At 41.0% G+C, this 15,607-nt stretch overlaps 1 protein-coding gene across 1 annotated transcript in view; it reads left to right on the top strand.

Moving 5' to 3' along the window:
* The first annotated feature begins 303 nt into the window (after positions 1-303).
* The window catches only part of oxtr.S (oxytocin receptor S homeolog), a 39,287-nt gene continuing 23,983 nt past the window's right edge, over positions 304-15,607 (top strand). The window contains exon 1 of the mRNA XM_018261350.2: positions 304-1,950. Within this exon, the coding sequence (XP_018116839.1) occupies positions 1,032-1,950 (919 nt within the window). The 5' untranslated portion in view covers positions 304-1,031. The remainder of the gene's footprint in view (positions 1,951-15,607) is intronic.

The following is a 15,607-nucleotide window of genomic DNA, read 5'->3' as shown; positions in this document are numbered from 1 at the left end:
CTAATTAACCTGGTATTCATTTGTATTATTATAACTACAGACATTCTGTGATCTGGGGAACTTTTCCCAGAAGCCCTGCCTATGCATATCCTTATAATTACTTTAGCTGTGCCTATACCAGCCTGAGACTAGAGTCACTGCAGCCCATGGATCTGTTTAACCCTTGAGAAAACCTTGTTTCATGTTCCTGTCTTTCTGCAATCGAACTAAAATCTCACCTCGTGCAGCAAAGTTAATGAATTCTCTGCTTTTATTGCCTTTCAATTCAGTGAATGGAAGAGATTAATTCCATTCCATCTGTTTCTCTGCGGTCTCGTTGTTAAACGCCCGTGTCCTGCAGCGCCATCTAGTGGCCATCGAGTAGAACAGTTTAATTCATTCGCAATAAGCGTTTATTAATCTCCTGGAGACTTTGTTGCCGCTGCTTTTCCCTCTCACGCTCTCTCCCAGCCGAGTGTTCGCAGCCTCGTAGCTTATTGTGCTGGAAGGTTGGACCCGCGTTGCCAAATCTCACTTTAATGAGGAATCTCCCTCCAAACAGGGAGCAGCACTTGGGCGCACGGTGGGGCTGCAGCTGGGACTAGCGGGTAGGAGCGATTCTCAAGCGTTAGAACTGAGTTAATAGGAGTTTTAAGTGGGAGAGGAGATCCAGGGGGATATGAGTGTTTGCCCAGGGAAATGGAGTTGGGAGCTGCCTGCCTATGCCCAGGGAAGGTCAATGGACCCTGAGATATAAATGAGACGTTACTGGGCTGAGGGACATGAATATTCCATTTTCCCTGTTCCTCACTTGATTTAGGAGGGGATCTGGCCCCGGGGGAGGGAGGGGCTGACAGAGAAGACCACGTCTACCTCCTCATCTTCAAGGGGAGCTCAGCTTTGATGAGAGCAGCCACAAGTGCTCCACTGCAGTTTGTGGACTTTCTTATTGGACACGGTTGCAAAAAGGAATCTTGTCTCCAAGGAATGATACAATGTAACCAGGCTCCACGTGTTTCCTCCAAGTCAGATCTTCTTCTACAGCACTGGACATGGAGCCCTGCACCCAACTTGCATGCCCTGTTCCCCTGCTCAATGGCTCCTTTGGCAACTTCAGCCTGGAGAACAGGAGCAGTCCCACCAATGCCACCAGGGACCCCCTGAAAAGGAATGAGGACGTTGCTAAGGTGGAGGTAGCAGTTTTAGCCCTGATCTTGTTCTTGGCCCTGGCAGGTAATATCTGTGTGCTGGTGGCGATCCACATTAACAGGCACAAGCACTCTCGCATGTATTTCTTCATGAAGCACCTGAGTATAGCAGACCTGGTGGTTGCCTTGTTTCAGGTGTTGCCTCAGCTCATCTGGGACATCACCTTTAGGTTCTATGCACCTGACTTTGTCTGTAGGATAGTCAAGTACCTGCAGGTGGTGGGGATGTTTGCCTCCACCTATATGCTCCTGTTGATGTCCCTGGACAGGTGTTTGGCTATCTGTCAGCCCCTGAGGTCCCTCCACAGGAGGTCAGACTGTGTCTATGTGGTTCTCACATGGATTTTAAGTTTTCTTCTGAGTGTCCCTCAGATGCACATCTTCTCCCTTAAGGATGTAGGGAATAAGGTGTATGATTGCACCGCCGATTTCATCGAACCTTGGGGACTGAAAACCTATATCACCTGGATAACCATGACTGTGTACATCTTACCAGTGATGATCCTCAGCGTGTGCTACGGACTCATCAGCTACAAGATCTGGCAGAATATACGGCTGAAGACCATGTGTGAGAGCAGCGTGAGGCTGAGTTCCAACAGGAGGGCCACCTTATCTAGAGTCAGCAGTGTCAGGCTTATCTCCAAAGCTAAAATCAGGACAGTGAAAATGACCTTCATCATCGTGTTGGCTTATATTGTGTGCTGGACTCCCTTTTTCTTTGTCCAGATGTGGTCAGTGTGGGACCCCGATGCACCAAAAGAAGGTAGGGTTCAACTAACTCCCTTGGTTTTTCTGAATAACTAAGTATCTGTCTCCATTACCTTTATACTGAGGTTCTCAGCCTTATTCCTACTAATGTTTTTAAACCACGATTTCAAGGGGTTGCTGGTAGTTGTAGTGCAGTTACAGACATAACTTGTGTTAGTCTTATCTCACTGGTGCAGTATATTAAGTAGATTAGAATCAGTTGCAGATTGTGTGCCTTGCACCATTGCACCCAGAGCTGCTGAGGATTTGTCAGTACTTTCATGGGTATTATAAAAATCTAGTTATTATATTACAGAGCCTGGAGAAATACTGACTGTAACTATGTCTCTTGGGAATGAAGAGCTGCCTGTCAGTCTTTGTGCTGTTTCAGGAGACCGCACTTGTTAAATCACAGTGGGGGTAATTAATGATCACAGTGCTGCAGGGACATGGGCACAGTGATATAGGGATGGGTGTCTCACTCATACCCTGTAATGAATACAGAAGAGCTTCATATACTCACCTTCCTTTGGATCCAGTAAGGAGCTTCAAATGCTCACCTTTCACTGAATCCAGTAGGAGCTGTAGGTACTCACCTTCCTCTGGATCCAGTAGGAGCTTCAGGTATTACCCTTCCTCTGAATCCAGTAGGAGCTTTATATAATCACCTTCCTATGGGTCCAAGAGGAGCTTCAAATACTCACCTTCCTCTGAATCTAGTAGGAGCTTCAGGTACTCACCTTGCTCTGCATCCAGTAGGAGCTTTACATACTCACCTTCCTTTGCATCCAATTGAAACTTTACATACTCACCTTCCTCTGAATACAGTTGGAGTTTTACATGCTTACCTTCCTCTGGATCCAGGAGGAGCTTCAAATACTCACCTTCATCTGAATCCAGTAGGAGCTTCAGGTACTCACCTTCCTCTGGATCCAGTAGGAGCTTCAGGTATTCACCTTCCTCTGAATCCAATAGGAGCTTTACATACTCATCTTCCTCTGGATCCAGAAGGAGCTTCAAATACTCACCTTCTTCTGGATCCAGAAGGAGCTTCAGATACTCACCTTCCTGTGGATCCAGAAGGAGCTTCAGATACTCACCTTCCTGTGGATCCAGAAGAAGCTTCAGAACCACACATTTTTTTTAAATCCAGAAGGAGCTAATAAGAATGATCAGTGTAAGGAGTTAAATGTGGTGGTCAAAAACCTTTAGATATGGATATGATTGTGAGAAAAATATGCAGTGAGTCCCTGCAGGCTAATGATTAACAGCTAGTTTCTCATGATTGTTGCTGAGAATTTCACGAAATTTTGGGGATTTTGGCACTGGCTAATCACAATAATAAGATCCCTCTTACAAACAAATATAAACAGAGGGATGACTTAATGAAAGATTCCAGCTGTGCAGAAAGGGGTCTGAGCAACCCACGGACCTGCAAGTGTTCTTCAGCTAATATCCCCAGCACTCCAGGCAGCTGGGAGCTGCAGTTCAGCAAAACCCAGTGATCCACCTCTGTCCTTAATTAAAAATGAACTAAATTATAAATTAAGATCTTAGTTTTTATTGACCAAATCATATCATGTATAGAAATTATGAATAAAAATAAAGTCAACATTTTATTCCATGCTGTTTATTCACAGTGTTTTCCAACTGGACACATAAAGCTCCCTAGCAAAGAGACAGCAACAATTCTGTGATTCATGACTAGTCATCTAGTGTAGATGCATAAAACACAATCATCTAGCCAAATACATGTCTTAGTTGTCTGTTTCTTCTTTAGTTTCCTTTAAGGCCAAAGCATCCTGATTGCTGATTAAGAAGAGCAATAGAAAGTATCACAAATAACCCCAGACCCATCACAGGCACCAGGCAAAACAATTGGGTGAGAAAGACCTTATATAATAAGATTCTAGATAGAAATCTCCTCAGGGGAAGAGCACTTCCAGATAGATACTTTGGAAGCAAACTTAGTCCTGTACCTCACCACGATTTATCCAGGGCATCTCTCTTGCTGTTGCAGCTGTTTAACCTGTTCTTTAACCCAAAGAAGCTCTGCAGTTCCTTTCCCATCATAGCTCCAGGCAAGGATTCTCGTCTCATCAAGAATAACCAGACATTATTGTGTTAGCACTGGTTGTGATGGCAGCTTCTAGAATTAGAATTGGCATGAGCCTCAGTATTCACATATTTATATTAATTTACGTCTGTTTCTGTAATCATGCGGTATAACATTTTATAGTACATCATATTTCATATTCAGTCAATGTACTTTAAAATCAGTATTATAGTATTTCTGACATTGGTTAAACAAATTTATGCTATACTTGTGACGTCACTTATAGTACATCATATTTCATCAATAAGTTATACTGTATATTAATAGTGTCTTTATTGTCTTTCTGACTTCAGTTAAAAAAAATGACATTACACTTGTGGCATCCCTTATGGTACAAGTGTTTCCAGCAGTTATTTATACTGTATATTAATAGTGTCATTATTGTCTTTCCGACTTCAGTTCATCTTTTTTTTATTACAGTTGTGACGTCACTGATTATAGTACAAGTCCAGATTTTGTCAGTTAGTTATACTATACAATAAAAATGTTATTATTTTCTTTCTGACTTGAGTTAAACAGGTTTATGTTACAGTTGTGACATCACTTGTGTATGTAAAGAAATTCTGGGGAGGTAATGTTATTAAGGTTCCAGATATGCGGATATTTTTCCCAGAAAGAGTTCATATCATCTTAAGACATCTTAATCAAATTAACGTCTAGGAATGCAGATTACAAAATCTATTTGGGATAGCTAGTACTCCATATGTATATAAAGGAATAATATGTACAGTATATAAGGCGTTCAGAAAAGTTTGTTGAACCTGCAGTATTCGGCAGTTGCAGAGCTACAGCTGACAATTGTGGCATCACTCACATAGTACCAGTAATAATGTTCCCCTATTTAAAACATAAAGCCAAAGTCTCGTGATGTGACTCATGTAAAATAAATAAAGCCCAAATACAGTTCTGGAACTAGATGTTATTAGGCCCCATAGCAAAAACATTTTAGGGTCCTCCAAATATCCAGAGGCCAGGGTTGGCCCAGACCCGCTCCCTGCACTTCCTCTCTTTAATGGGGGGGGGTTTGCGGCTGGGGGGCCCGGGGGATGGTCTGACGATGCCAGAGGCTGTCCTGTTTTAAGAATATATATTGAAATGGCTCATTACTTAGTGTCTCATGGGGGCCCCTATACTGCCCAGGCCCCCTGCAGCTGTAGGGTCTGCTTCCTCTGTAGTTATGCCACTGCCCGAATAGAGTGTATTAGAATATAATAAAAAGCCAGAACTTTTAGTCCTCCAAAAGTTATTGATTGGCAATTCTGATTAAGAAATAGTCTAATCCCCAACCAGCATTTGGAGGGAAGTATAGATTAACTACAATTAAAGAGCTTCAGGCTGAAGCAGTGAGTGAATGACATGACTTGTGTTAAACCAAGAGGCTATGCGCCAGCAGCAAACCTAACTGAAAAGTAATCTCATATTACTGATAATCCTCTGTTTATTTCATGTAGAATTACCACTCATGGTTTGTATAAAGCAGGTCACTTGCCTGACCCAATACAATACACACACACACGTGAGGATATTATTAAGGGCAGAATGCTGTTTGTTGAATTCCCACTCAGAGGGCGACAGCATATAACGGCACCTTGTTGGGCTTGTAGAGGGTGGTGATTCTGATCAACGTCACAGATGCTGCATTCCATTTTGTAGCCGGTTGAACAGAGGTTGTCACACCAACTATGACTGATGTGCTAGTGCTTGGTACATAAAGCAACAAACACAGCCTAAGAACTGATAAACCTCTCTATCAGTGTTTTCTATCTGCATTATTTGGGCTGGGCATGGTGCATATAATCTTCTTTTTCACAAGTCAAAACAGTTGGCTTAAATGTAATCTTTATTGTTTGGTGTCTCTTTTTTTGGAGACTATAACTTTTTCTTTACCCTTGGCTGTCAGTGGGCACTGGGAGAAGTCAACAGCTGTTACCTAATATACTGAAAACATCTACCAACTGTGATGGGATAATATAAGAAGAGCTGACTCCCAGTTTTCCAAACTATAGACACAACAGATGACATTTGATGGTCAGCTTTTTAAAGGAAACATCAGTGCTATAGGTATAAACTTTGCTGTGCCTGCCCATTACATTTCTGTCCAGCTTAGCAGACACTGGCAATTTCTGAGGGTAGAACATGTAATTCTCCTGGCTATGGTAGATGGATTTAGGGGGCAGGATACTAAAGCTGGGACTTGGCAAAATTGCCAAATAACCAATGGTCAAAACTGGGCCATAGCAAACAAATGGAATCTAATGCAGACCTGTTATGAGAGGACTACAACCATGGGCCAATGTGACCTTCAATCAGTGGCATTTTCCTTCCTAATAGATCTCTTCAACCAGATACTGGACCCATATTCATGAGCCAATACCAGTAGGTCTTTTTCTACATAACTCTGGAGAGTTTTATAGATGATTTTTATGTGGAGTTCCCTGAAGAGCACAGACCTCTGACATTAGCGTAGGGTTTGGAATTTTCAAAAAACAGCTGTTGGTGGTTTTTTACATGGTTTGTGCATGTGCCAAGTCGGTTAAATGCAGTCATTTCTGGCCCATTTTAAAGTGAAATTCTCCATTTAAATGATGAATGTAGCTAGTTGTAGTGTCTTGGTGCTTGGGCTGTGAGCAGTGTAGGCCGATGGATGGAATTTTCAAATTCTGTCACTTTTAAGCTGCCCCCACCTTCATTTGTTATCAGTGCATGGCCTCTTGATGGTGGTGTCATTTCAAAGCTGGAGGGCTGCAGGTTGAGGAGGATACCTGTTTACCTGGTGTTTTCCTCTTAGATTCTCTAGCTCTGCCCTTCATTACTCCATGGGTGCAGGGAGAAAAAAAGGTAGGTCTTCAGTACCCATTTTAGTTTGGGGTGATTCCAACCCTAAATATTAGTATTTGTAAAGTATTACTAACTAAATTAGATGCACCTGTAGTCAATGCCAGTATGTTAGAGCAAATGTAATATGTGTGGTCCCAAGGGGATACACTGCATATAATTAGCAAGTGCAGGAAATTGGGGAGCTGATATTTCCTAGGAGTTCCCTTAGAACCCAACCTCATCCCATTACCAGCGAAGTTGCTAGAGGTATTGAGGCAGTTTGTGGCGACTGTTTTTGGGATACTGTGGCATACAGTTTAGCAGTGGCTGCTGGGAGATCCACAAATAAGAGTGGGCTGGAGCCACAGGGTCCTGTAGGAAGAAGTAGGATTCAATGGTCACATACCCTGCCTTCCAGTAATAGTTATTGAAAGGAGACTGGCTGCCACAGGAGTCACAATCAACTTGGCACTGCCATACAGTTGTTTGTGCAGAACAGAGGTCAGACTGGGTGTGATTGGTTCATATCTGTCTTCATATGTTTTTACACTATTACCGTATATACTCGAGTATAAGCCGACCCGAGTATAAGCCGAGGTACCTAATTTTACCTACGAAAACTGGGAAAACTTATTGACTCTAGTATAAGCCTAGACACAACTACAGCCCTGTCTCCCAGCAGCGCACATTCCGACAAAGTGACCCCCCCAGCGATCAACCGGACTTCTTTGCAAAGTTGATGGTGACAGAGAATTGCCAAACATTACTGTGTGCATTGTCCCACTGTCCCACTACCATGTGCAGAGGGTGCTGTTTGATATTGCCATGACTGTTAATCTTTCGTATGACCAACAGAGGGCGCTGTGTGATATTGCAGTCACTGTTATTCTTTCATACAACCAACAGAGGGCGCTGTGATATTGCAGTCACTGTTATTTTTTCATACAACCAACAGATGGCGCTGTGTGATATTGCAGTCACTGTTAATCTTTCATATAACCAACAGAGGGCACTGTGATATTGCAGTCACTGTTATTCTTTCATACAACCAACAGATGGCGCTGTGTGATATTGCAGTCACTGTTATTCTTTCATACAACCAACAGATGGCACTGTGCGATATTGTAGTCACTGTTATTCTTTCATATAACCAACAGAGGGTGCACTATTATTCTTTCATATAACCAACAGAGGGCATTGTGGGATATTGCAGTCTCTCCCCAAGTGAACTGTTGGTATAGGAATGATTAAAAGTGACTGCAATCTCAGCTACCTCGGGTCGGGTACCGCTGACCAGTGTATAAGCCAAGGTAGACTTTTTCAGCACATTTTGGATGCTGAAAAACTCGGCTTATACACGGGTATATATGGCATACTGTACGTGTTAAACTGTCACTCACAGGTCAGTGCAGAAGTTTGTGCAAGAAACTCTGTGGTTTTATTTTGCTGGGTAAAATTCCTTCCCATTAATCACAGTATTTGTCACTATGAGGCTGAAAGGACAAGATAATTGAAACAATAAATAAAACCTATTTATACAGCCATTAAACAAACGGCTCTGGCACCAATACAGTCTAGAGGGGGATGACAAAAGATCTAGAATAGAAATGCTCCATCTGCAATTCTCTTTGATGAATGTCAAGTACCAAAACCTGGCAATTCTAGTTCAGCAACAACTACTGGGTTGGCCTTTTAATGGTGGGGATCTTTCGTAGCTCAAAGAAAAACATAGAAATGTAAATTCTATGGCGTCAGTATCCAGCCTTTAGTTTGATCTTCCTTATTTATTTGTCATGGCTTTTGATGTATTCCAAATCTTGTTTCTTCCAAGGCTTCAAATGAAACTGCTACATGTTCCTTCGGGTGGCTATCCCCAGCAACCAAAAACAGATAGACTTGAGGCTTCAGTTTCATTTTTTTGTTTTTGTTTTATTGCATAAAATTTTATTTAGACCTCCGCTCTCGTCTGCGGATCTTCCATTCCATTCTGACATCATGGCTGCTGCCTGGCTGTCTTATGGGTTAACTTCTCCTTTAAAAGTAACCTGTGTAACTTTTTCCTTGCCTGCCATAAGACCAAACATAACCAGGTCATTACAGAAAGCATCAAGCAAAAAAGGTATAAAAAAAAGACACAATGGGCCAGATTCAGTTCAGTGAGAAAACGGTTTATCACGTGAAAACTCTTGAGCGAGATTCAATATGAGATGCGATTGAATTGAACAATTTATTGCATGAAAACTCTAGTGAAGTCTATGGGAAAAAACTCGAACTGCATCTTGTCCGTGAGTTTTCATGTGATAAACCATAAGATAACTTTTTCTCACTGAATTGTATCTGAAGTGTGACAGCACTGCTGCAATGTCGTAGAATTATTCAGGCACAGCATCTGTAGGTGGACTGAGACAGCACAGATGGGTAGGACTAGAATTTAATGGGACAGGTCAGGTTTATTTAATATAATTCCCATGGCCATCAAGTGAGACATGCACTAAAAGAAACACAGCGCCCCCTGGAAAATGCATGATTATTACTGATCTAACTTCCTATCCTTTCATAATACATATAGGTTAGAGAGACAGTGAAATCTAATTTCTGTATCATGGAAATTCATTGAAGCATAGGCAATAACAGGGCTGAAAATTTCTAGGGATTGAGAATCTATTCCAAGAACTGACCCTGGAAATTAGGGACAGTTTTTTTGTCTTGAAGCAAAATGGCATGTTTCTAGAAAATACTAATGCAGAGAAGGAATTCCTGTGTATATGATAACTATACACTTATAAATTCTATATATTTAAAGGAGAAGGAAAGGCCAATTTAATTGGGTGTGCCAAAAGTTAGGCACCCCCCAAGTGATTTTATACTTACCTGACACCCCGGGCCGGTGCTCCTATCAGGAAAAAACTGCACCCATCTGGGGGTTATTCCAGTGAGCACCATGGAGCGATCGGCTTCCTTCTTTCTTCAAATTTCCCAGGGCAGACGCATACGAAGTAGAACGAAATAGGCGACCATTAAAATTCAGCTTTTTGCACTACTGCACATGCACACCCTCCTGAAGAAAGGAGAAGCTGGAAATCGATTGCTCTGTTCTGCTCGCTGGAAGAACCTCGGGTCGGTGCAGTTTTCTGCAGATAGGTAGTGATGGCCGAATCTGTGGCGTTTTGCTTCGCTGACAATTTCGGGAATTTACCGAAAAATTTGCGAAACAGTGGAAAATTCACGAAATAATCGAAATAATTTTGACGCGTGTCAATTTTGACAACTTTTTAGTCCAAATGAATTAAAGTCGATGGGCGTCCGAATAATTTTGAAGCGCGACAATTTTTATGCGCTTGACAATTTTGACACTGCCATTTTTTTTTTGTTGCGGCAGATTTTCCATGCCTGGTGAATTTATTCACCCATCATGAATAAAGTAGGTACAGTAAGTAGATACAATGGTGCCTAAAGGTGGCCGTACATGGTCAGATTAAAGTTTATCTGCTCATGGGTGGGGGCTTCTGATGGGCCTCCCCGATCGATATCAGGCCAAAAATTGTCCAGATATCTTCTGAGCAAGTTTGATTTTTATCTTAGATCCAGGACCGCATTGGCTATACTTTCGTCGCCCATTCGCATCATTGTAATCCGATTGTTTAGTCGCCCTGCCATTAGTGGACATATCAGGTTAAGATCCGCTTGTTTGGCAATCTTGCCAAACGAGCATAACTAATAATGTATGGCCACCCCTAAGTTTTGGTACCCCCAAGTAGAAAACGCCTTTCCTTCTCCTTTAAGTAAATGAATCATAAAGGACGTATTTTACTTCTTTTTTTGCCATGTAGTGGGGACACAGCAGGGGGAGACATTATATAAGGAGGTGCATCATGTTTTTGGCACACATGTTTTTTTTTAGGGAAAAAGAGTTTGAGACTGCCCCTGCTACTTTCTCATTGACTGTCCTAGAAGACACTTGACACCAACAGCTCTGCCACATGGCAGAAATAGAATGCTACAGTCTGACAGATATTATTTAAAGTCTGACAGTACTTGCAGGGTCAGGGAGTTCCCAATCAAGTCAATAAGAAGCACCATGGGGAGTCTCAGGGGCCCCTGTGCCAACAGCCTTGTGTGTCATAATTTCATTCTAAAAGCAGCATTGGCATAATAATGCCAACATTGCACATTGTGTTGCTGTTCATAGGATCTACCTAACACCTTAGTGTGTACGTGTGCAAGAATAGTGCTGCAATGTTACCAAGCTAATAACAGGAAGTTTTTAGAACAGAGCACTTTATGGGCAGGTTTATTTGTCTCTGCATTGCTGTTGGGGTAGATTTCTATATTCCTTAACCTTGCTGGACTCCAGATCATCATGGTCTTACTTTACAAGTAGCGCTGCTTCATAAAATATCAGGTGGGGATGAGAAGTTCCCCTTAAATTACTCTAAAGACCATCATGGTTCTTAGTCAGGGTAACCACTTCCAATATACACCTGCCCAGTAAATGTCCAAACCCACTACAGGTATGGGACATGTTATTCAGGATTCTCCCTGGGTTTTCCTTAAAACATTAAATACATCCAATAGGCTGGTTTTGCTTCCAATAAGGAATAATTATATCTTTTGATCTTGGGATAGAGTACAAGCTACTGTTTTATTATTACATTGAAAAAGCAAATCTTGGATTTTTTTGGTTTTAAAGCTGTCTATGGGAGATGGCCTTTCCATAATTTGGAGCTTACTGGATAACTGGTTTCAGAATAACAGATCCCATACCTGTACCTGCATGTCTGCCCACTTGTACCTTTATATCTTACCCCTTCTGGCACTTTTTTTGCACAAAGCCCATTCTCAGCCTTTTTCCTTAAAAAATGCAAATTATTGTCCGTGTAATTTTTCCCAGAGCATAAAGGAATGAAATATTCTCTCCCAAACGAGACTTTCTTTTTAATGCCCATAATAAATGCATTTATTCTGATAAGAAAACTTTTGATACTTTGAATGGATATTTTAATAAAAAATAAATTTTTCTCCACAATATAAAAATATATATTTTTTTTAAAAATAATTTTGTGGCACATCAAGGCAGGCTAACATTGCCTGAAAATCAGAAAAACAATTTTAGAACAATATCTATTATATAGAATGTCCATACAACCATATTTAAAATCAGATTTCAGCACACAAGAAGGAGACAAAAAAACGTGTGACTTGTTTTCCCTTTATGTCGCTCTTCCCTGGTGCAATGCAATCAGCAAGACAGAAATTCCATACCGTACTTGTTACACTTATTATCAGGTGACAGCACAGCAACATGTCTATTATGTACACAGAGCTGGCAGTTAGGGAGCATGTGATGAGGAGCTGATAGAGGTATGAATGCAGATCACATTCCCAGCATATTTGAACATTTTTGGGCACACGTGGCATTAAAACCAGCTCAGCAGATACCAACATGTTTTACACTTTTTCCTTTGCACATTCTGTATAGTATATAAGTATAGTAACGGTAAGTTAGTGTATAATATGGTTAGTACTACACATAGCTGAGTGCAAACAAGGTGCCAGCAGTTTTATTATTGTTATTATTATTAGTATTATTGCCATTATTATTATTAGTAGTAGTAGTAGTAGCAGTAGTAGTATTAGTAGTAGTAATAATAATAATAATAATAATTTTCAACACATTTATAATGCACCAACATAATCCTCAGCACAAATTGATGTGTACACTAAACAGATAGACTTACATACAAAGCAGCAAATAATTTATACAAGAGGTACTGGGGGCCCTGACCAAAGGAGCTTACAATCTAAAACAGTACTCGCTGATCTCCCTCCTTTGCTCTGTTACTAGTTTCTAGGATCGAATTCTTCCTTTTTTTTTGCAGCTGGTAATTTCTCCCAATGACAATTTTTGCACCAGAGTTCTTCAAGGTGAGGATGGCAGAGACATTTTTTCTCAACAAAAGAATCTAAGATTGAGCTAAGGAGAATTTGGCAAAATTAGGGTTGGTAATCAATATGCAGAGTGCATTGTCAACAACAGCCATGTTTCTCTACTGGCCACAGAAACAAAGAGCAGCCCTAATGGAGCACAAGTGCAGTGTAGCATGCAAAGTACAATTTTCAGATGTCAATAATAAAAAAAATGAACCAACAACACAGAATTCCAGCATCACTGTGGCCAGATGTCAAAATGCTCTTGATGTATCAAAACAAACACAATAGCTCGAGTTTGTGAATCAGACGCATGTGGTAACTCTCAAAGTGTAAAAAGGCATTAGTGTATGATTGTTTTGGCACTAGACACACAACCAGTAGCTCAAGGATTACCCAACATGAGCAGGCACTAGGGTTGGCATTTTTTGACTTCATGGGCTGGGTGGGAGACAGGGCTGATGACATTGGGGTAGGATGATGCCAGGGACAGGGTGGGTCTACAATGTTAGGAGTGATGTTATAATGTGGCAATCAGGGATTGGCTGATCGCTGTGCCATTCAATGTTGGTGTTCCTAATTTGGAAATCTGGACAAAGCAGTTTTCACCTGGACAATTGGACAGTTGGCAACATTAATAGGTGCACTTGTGCAACTATACAAAAGTGCCAGCAGCATGTTTGGATGCAATTACCTTTAATGAACCATATGTGCACCTATTTTTAAAATGATTTAACTTTCTGTAGTCATCAGTGACCCTTAAAGTAGGAACAAGTGAATGCAAAATCCTTATAAACAACACTGACATTAGAATATGCCATTTATAACTATTTACTAACGCTTCTATAACAGGAGAGCTCAGTGCAAAGCTGAAATGTGCCAACATGGAGATGAGCAGCTCCTAGTGATGTGTGTGGCAAACACAATGGTTCCCTGTGGGTGCCATGCCAGACCAATTCCATTGCAAAGCTGATAGGTGCCGGGATGAACACTGTCCTAGCAATCTTTACTCTTGTGTAGTGATGGGCGAATTTATTCGTCAGGCGCGAATTCGTGGCAAATTTGCGCACCGGCGTAAAAAACAAACACCGGCGTCAAAACCGAGATGCCGGCGCTGTTTCGCAAAATTCTTGTGTGTTTAAATATAGCATGATGTATATTTTCCTAATGAATGTAATTAATTTGTAATTTCCATGGAACTGTAAAAGAACCCTGACAATGATGTCACAGTGGGAAATCTTTATGGGAAAGTCTGACCCGCAGCAGTAAAATCATTGCACTCCATCAAAGGAACAATAGTGGACGTAAACTGTTACATTTTTAGTTTTAGTAGTTTCATTAAGATGCAAAATCCCTTTTAACTTGCCACTAATTATGCACATCCTGGGCTTGCAGAGACGTATCCTCTCTCTCTCTGATAGAAGAATCAATTGCTGTCAATCCTCTCAGGTGAACCCAATCCATTTAAACCTCTAGATTTGTAAATACTGTACTGTCTTTCATTCTTAATTCCAAGGCAGACGTCAGGCATCACCTTGGATCATCATTATTTAAATCTGTAACAACCTTGAAAATACTGAGCTGTTAAAAACACTGAATGTATAATGCACAAAAATGAATAATATCCTGAAAAAATATATTCTCAGAAACAGTGATGTCACCAGCTGTAATCAGGGCTCAGTGATGTTACGTGACTCCCTGACAAGTGTATTATTATTGACAAATACAGGTACAAGACCTGTTAGAAGCTCAAAGTGGGTGAGAAGATCCGCAGTTAGTAAATTACAGCAGAAAAATAATAGTAAAAGGTAAAAAGTATATATTAGGACATACTAAATAGCTTAACGCGTTTCGTGCCTAATGGGCATGTACTCACTATGAGTTAGGCTATATATTAGTGATGTGCGCGCCAGCCCCATACCCGTGGGTGGCGGGCGGATCCGGGTTGATCTCTTCTTCCTACTCTCCCTGCCCTTGCACCTTGCACTGACGACTTCCGACTTCCGGTGTCCTTTTTTTTTATAGACAAGTGCCAGATCGCCCTGCCCCTTTTGTGATGTCATTGGTGGGGCGGGGCAGAGCAGGTCTAGAAATAGAAGCCGGAAGTTGAGCTCAGGCGGGTACGGTTTTAGGGTCGGGTGCGGGTCGGGTTTTACTTGACTATATATGTCCTAATAAATACTTTTTACCTTTTACTATTATTTTGCTACTGTATTTATTAACTGCGGATCTTCTCTCCATTTTTGTTCACCCTTGAACTGGGGTTTTTTTGTGATAAGAGCACTTGGTGACATATTTTCGATAAACCACTTATATACTTATTTATAGAAGCAGACATACTCACCAATTTTTGTTTATTTAGCTACAGGACTTGTTATCCAGAATGCTTGGGACCTGGGGTTTTCCAGATAACAGATCTTTCTGTAATTTGGATCTTCATACCTTAAATCGACTATAAAATCATTTAAACATTTAATAAACCCTGCAGACTGGTTTTGCATCCAATAAGGATTAATTATATCTTAGTTTCGATCAACTGTTTCATTATTACAGAGAAAAAGGAACTTTTTTTTTTTTAATTTGAATTATTTGGATAAAATGGAGTCTATGGGAGATGACCTTCCTGTAATTCAGAGGTTTGTTGATAAACAGATAACCGATCTCATATCTGTTTTAATGGACCCTCTACTTTTAAATGTAAGGGTATTAGAAGTCACCTCTGGTTTCCATGAGCAGTATAAAAGCACCCAACCTACAGCTTTTGACATAATGTATGCATGGTGACTGGTGATTCTTATTAGTCTTCGGGGGG

The sequence above is a fragment of the Xenopus laevis genome, chromosome 4S, assembly GCF_017654675.1.
Source record: "Xenopus laevis strain J_2021 chromosome 4S, Xenopus_laevis_v10.1, whole genome shotgun sequence".
Taxonomy (NCBI): Eukaryota; Metazoa; Chordata; class Amphibia; order Anura; family Pipidae; genus Xenopus; species Xenopus laevis.
The sequence above is the reverse complement of the archived record's forward strand: the minus strand, read 5'-3'. Positions and strand labels throughout refer to the sequence as shown.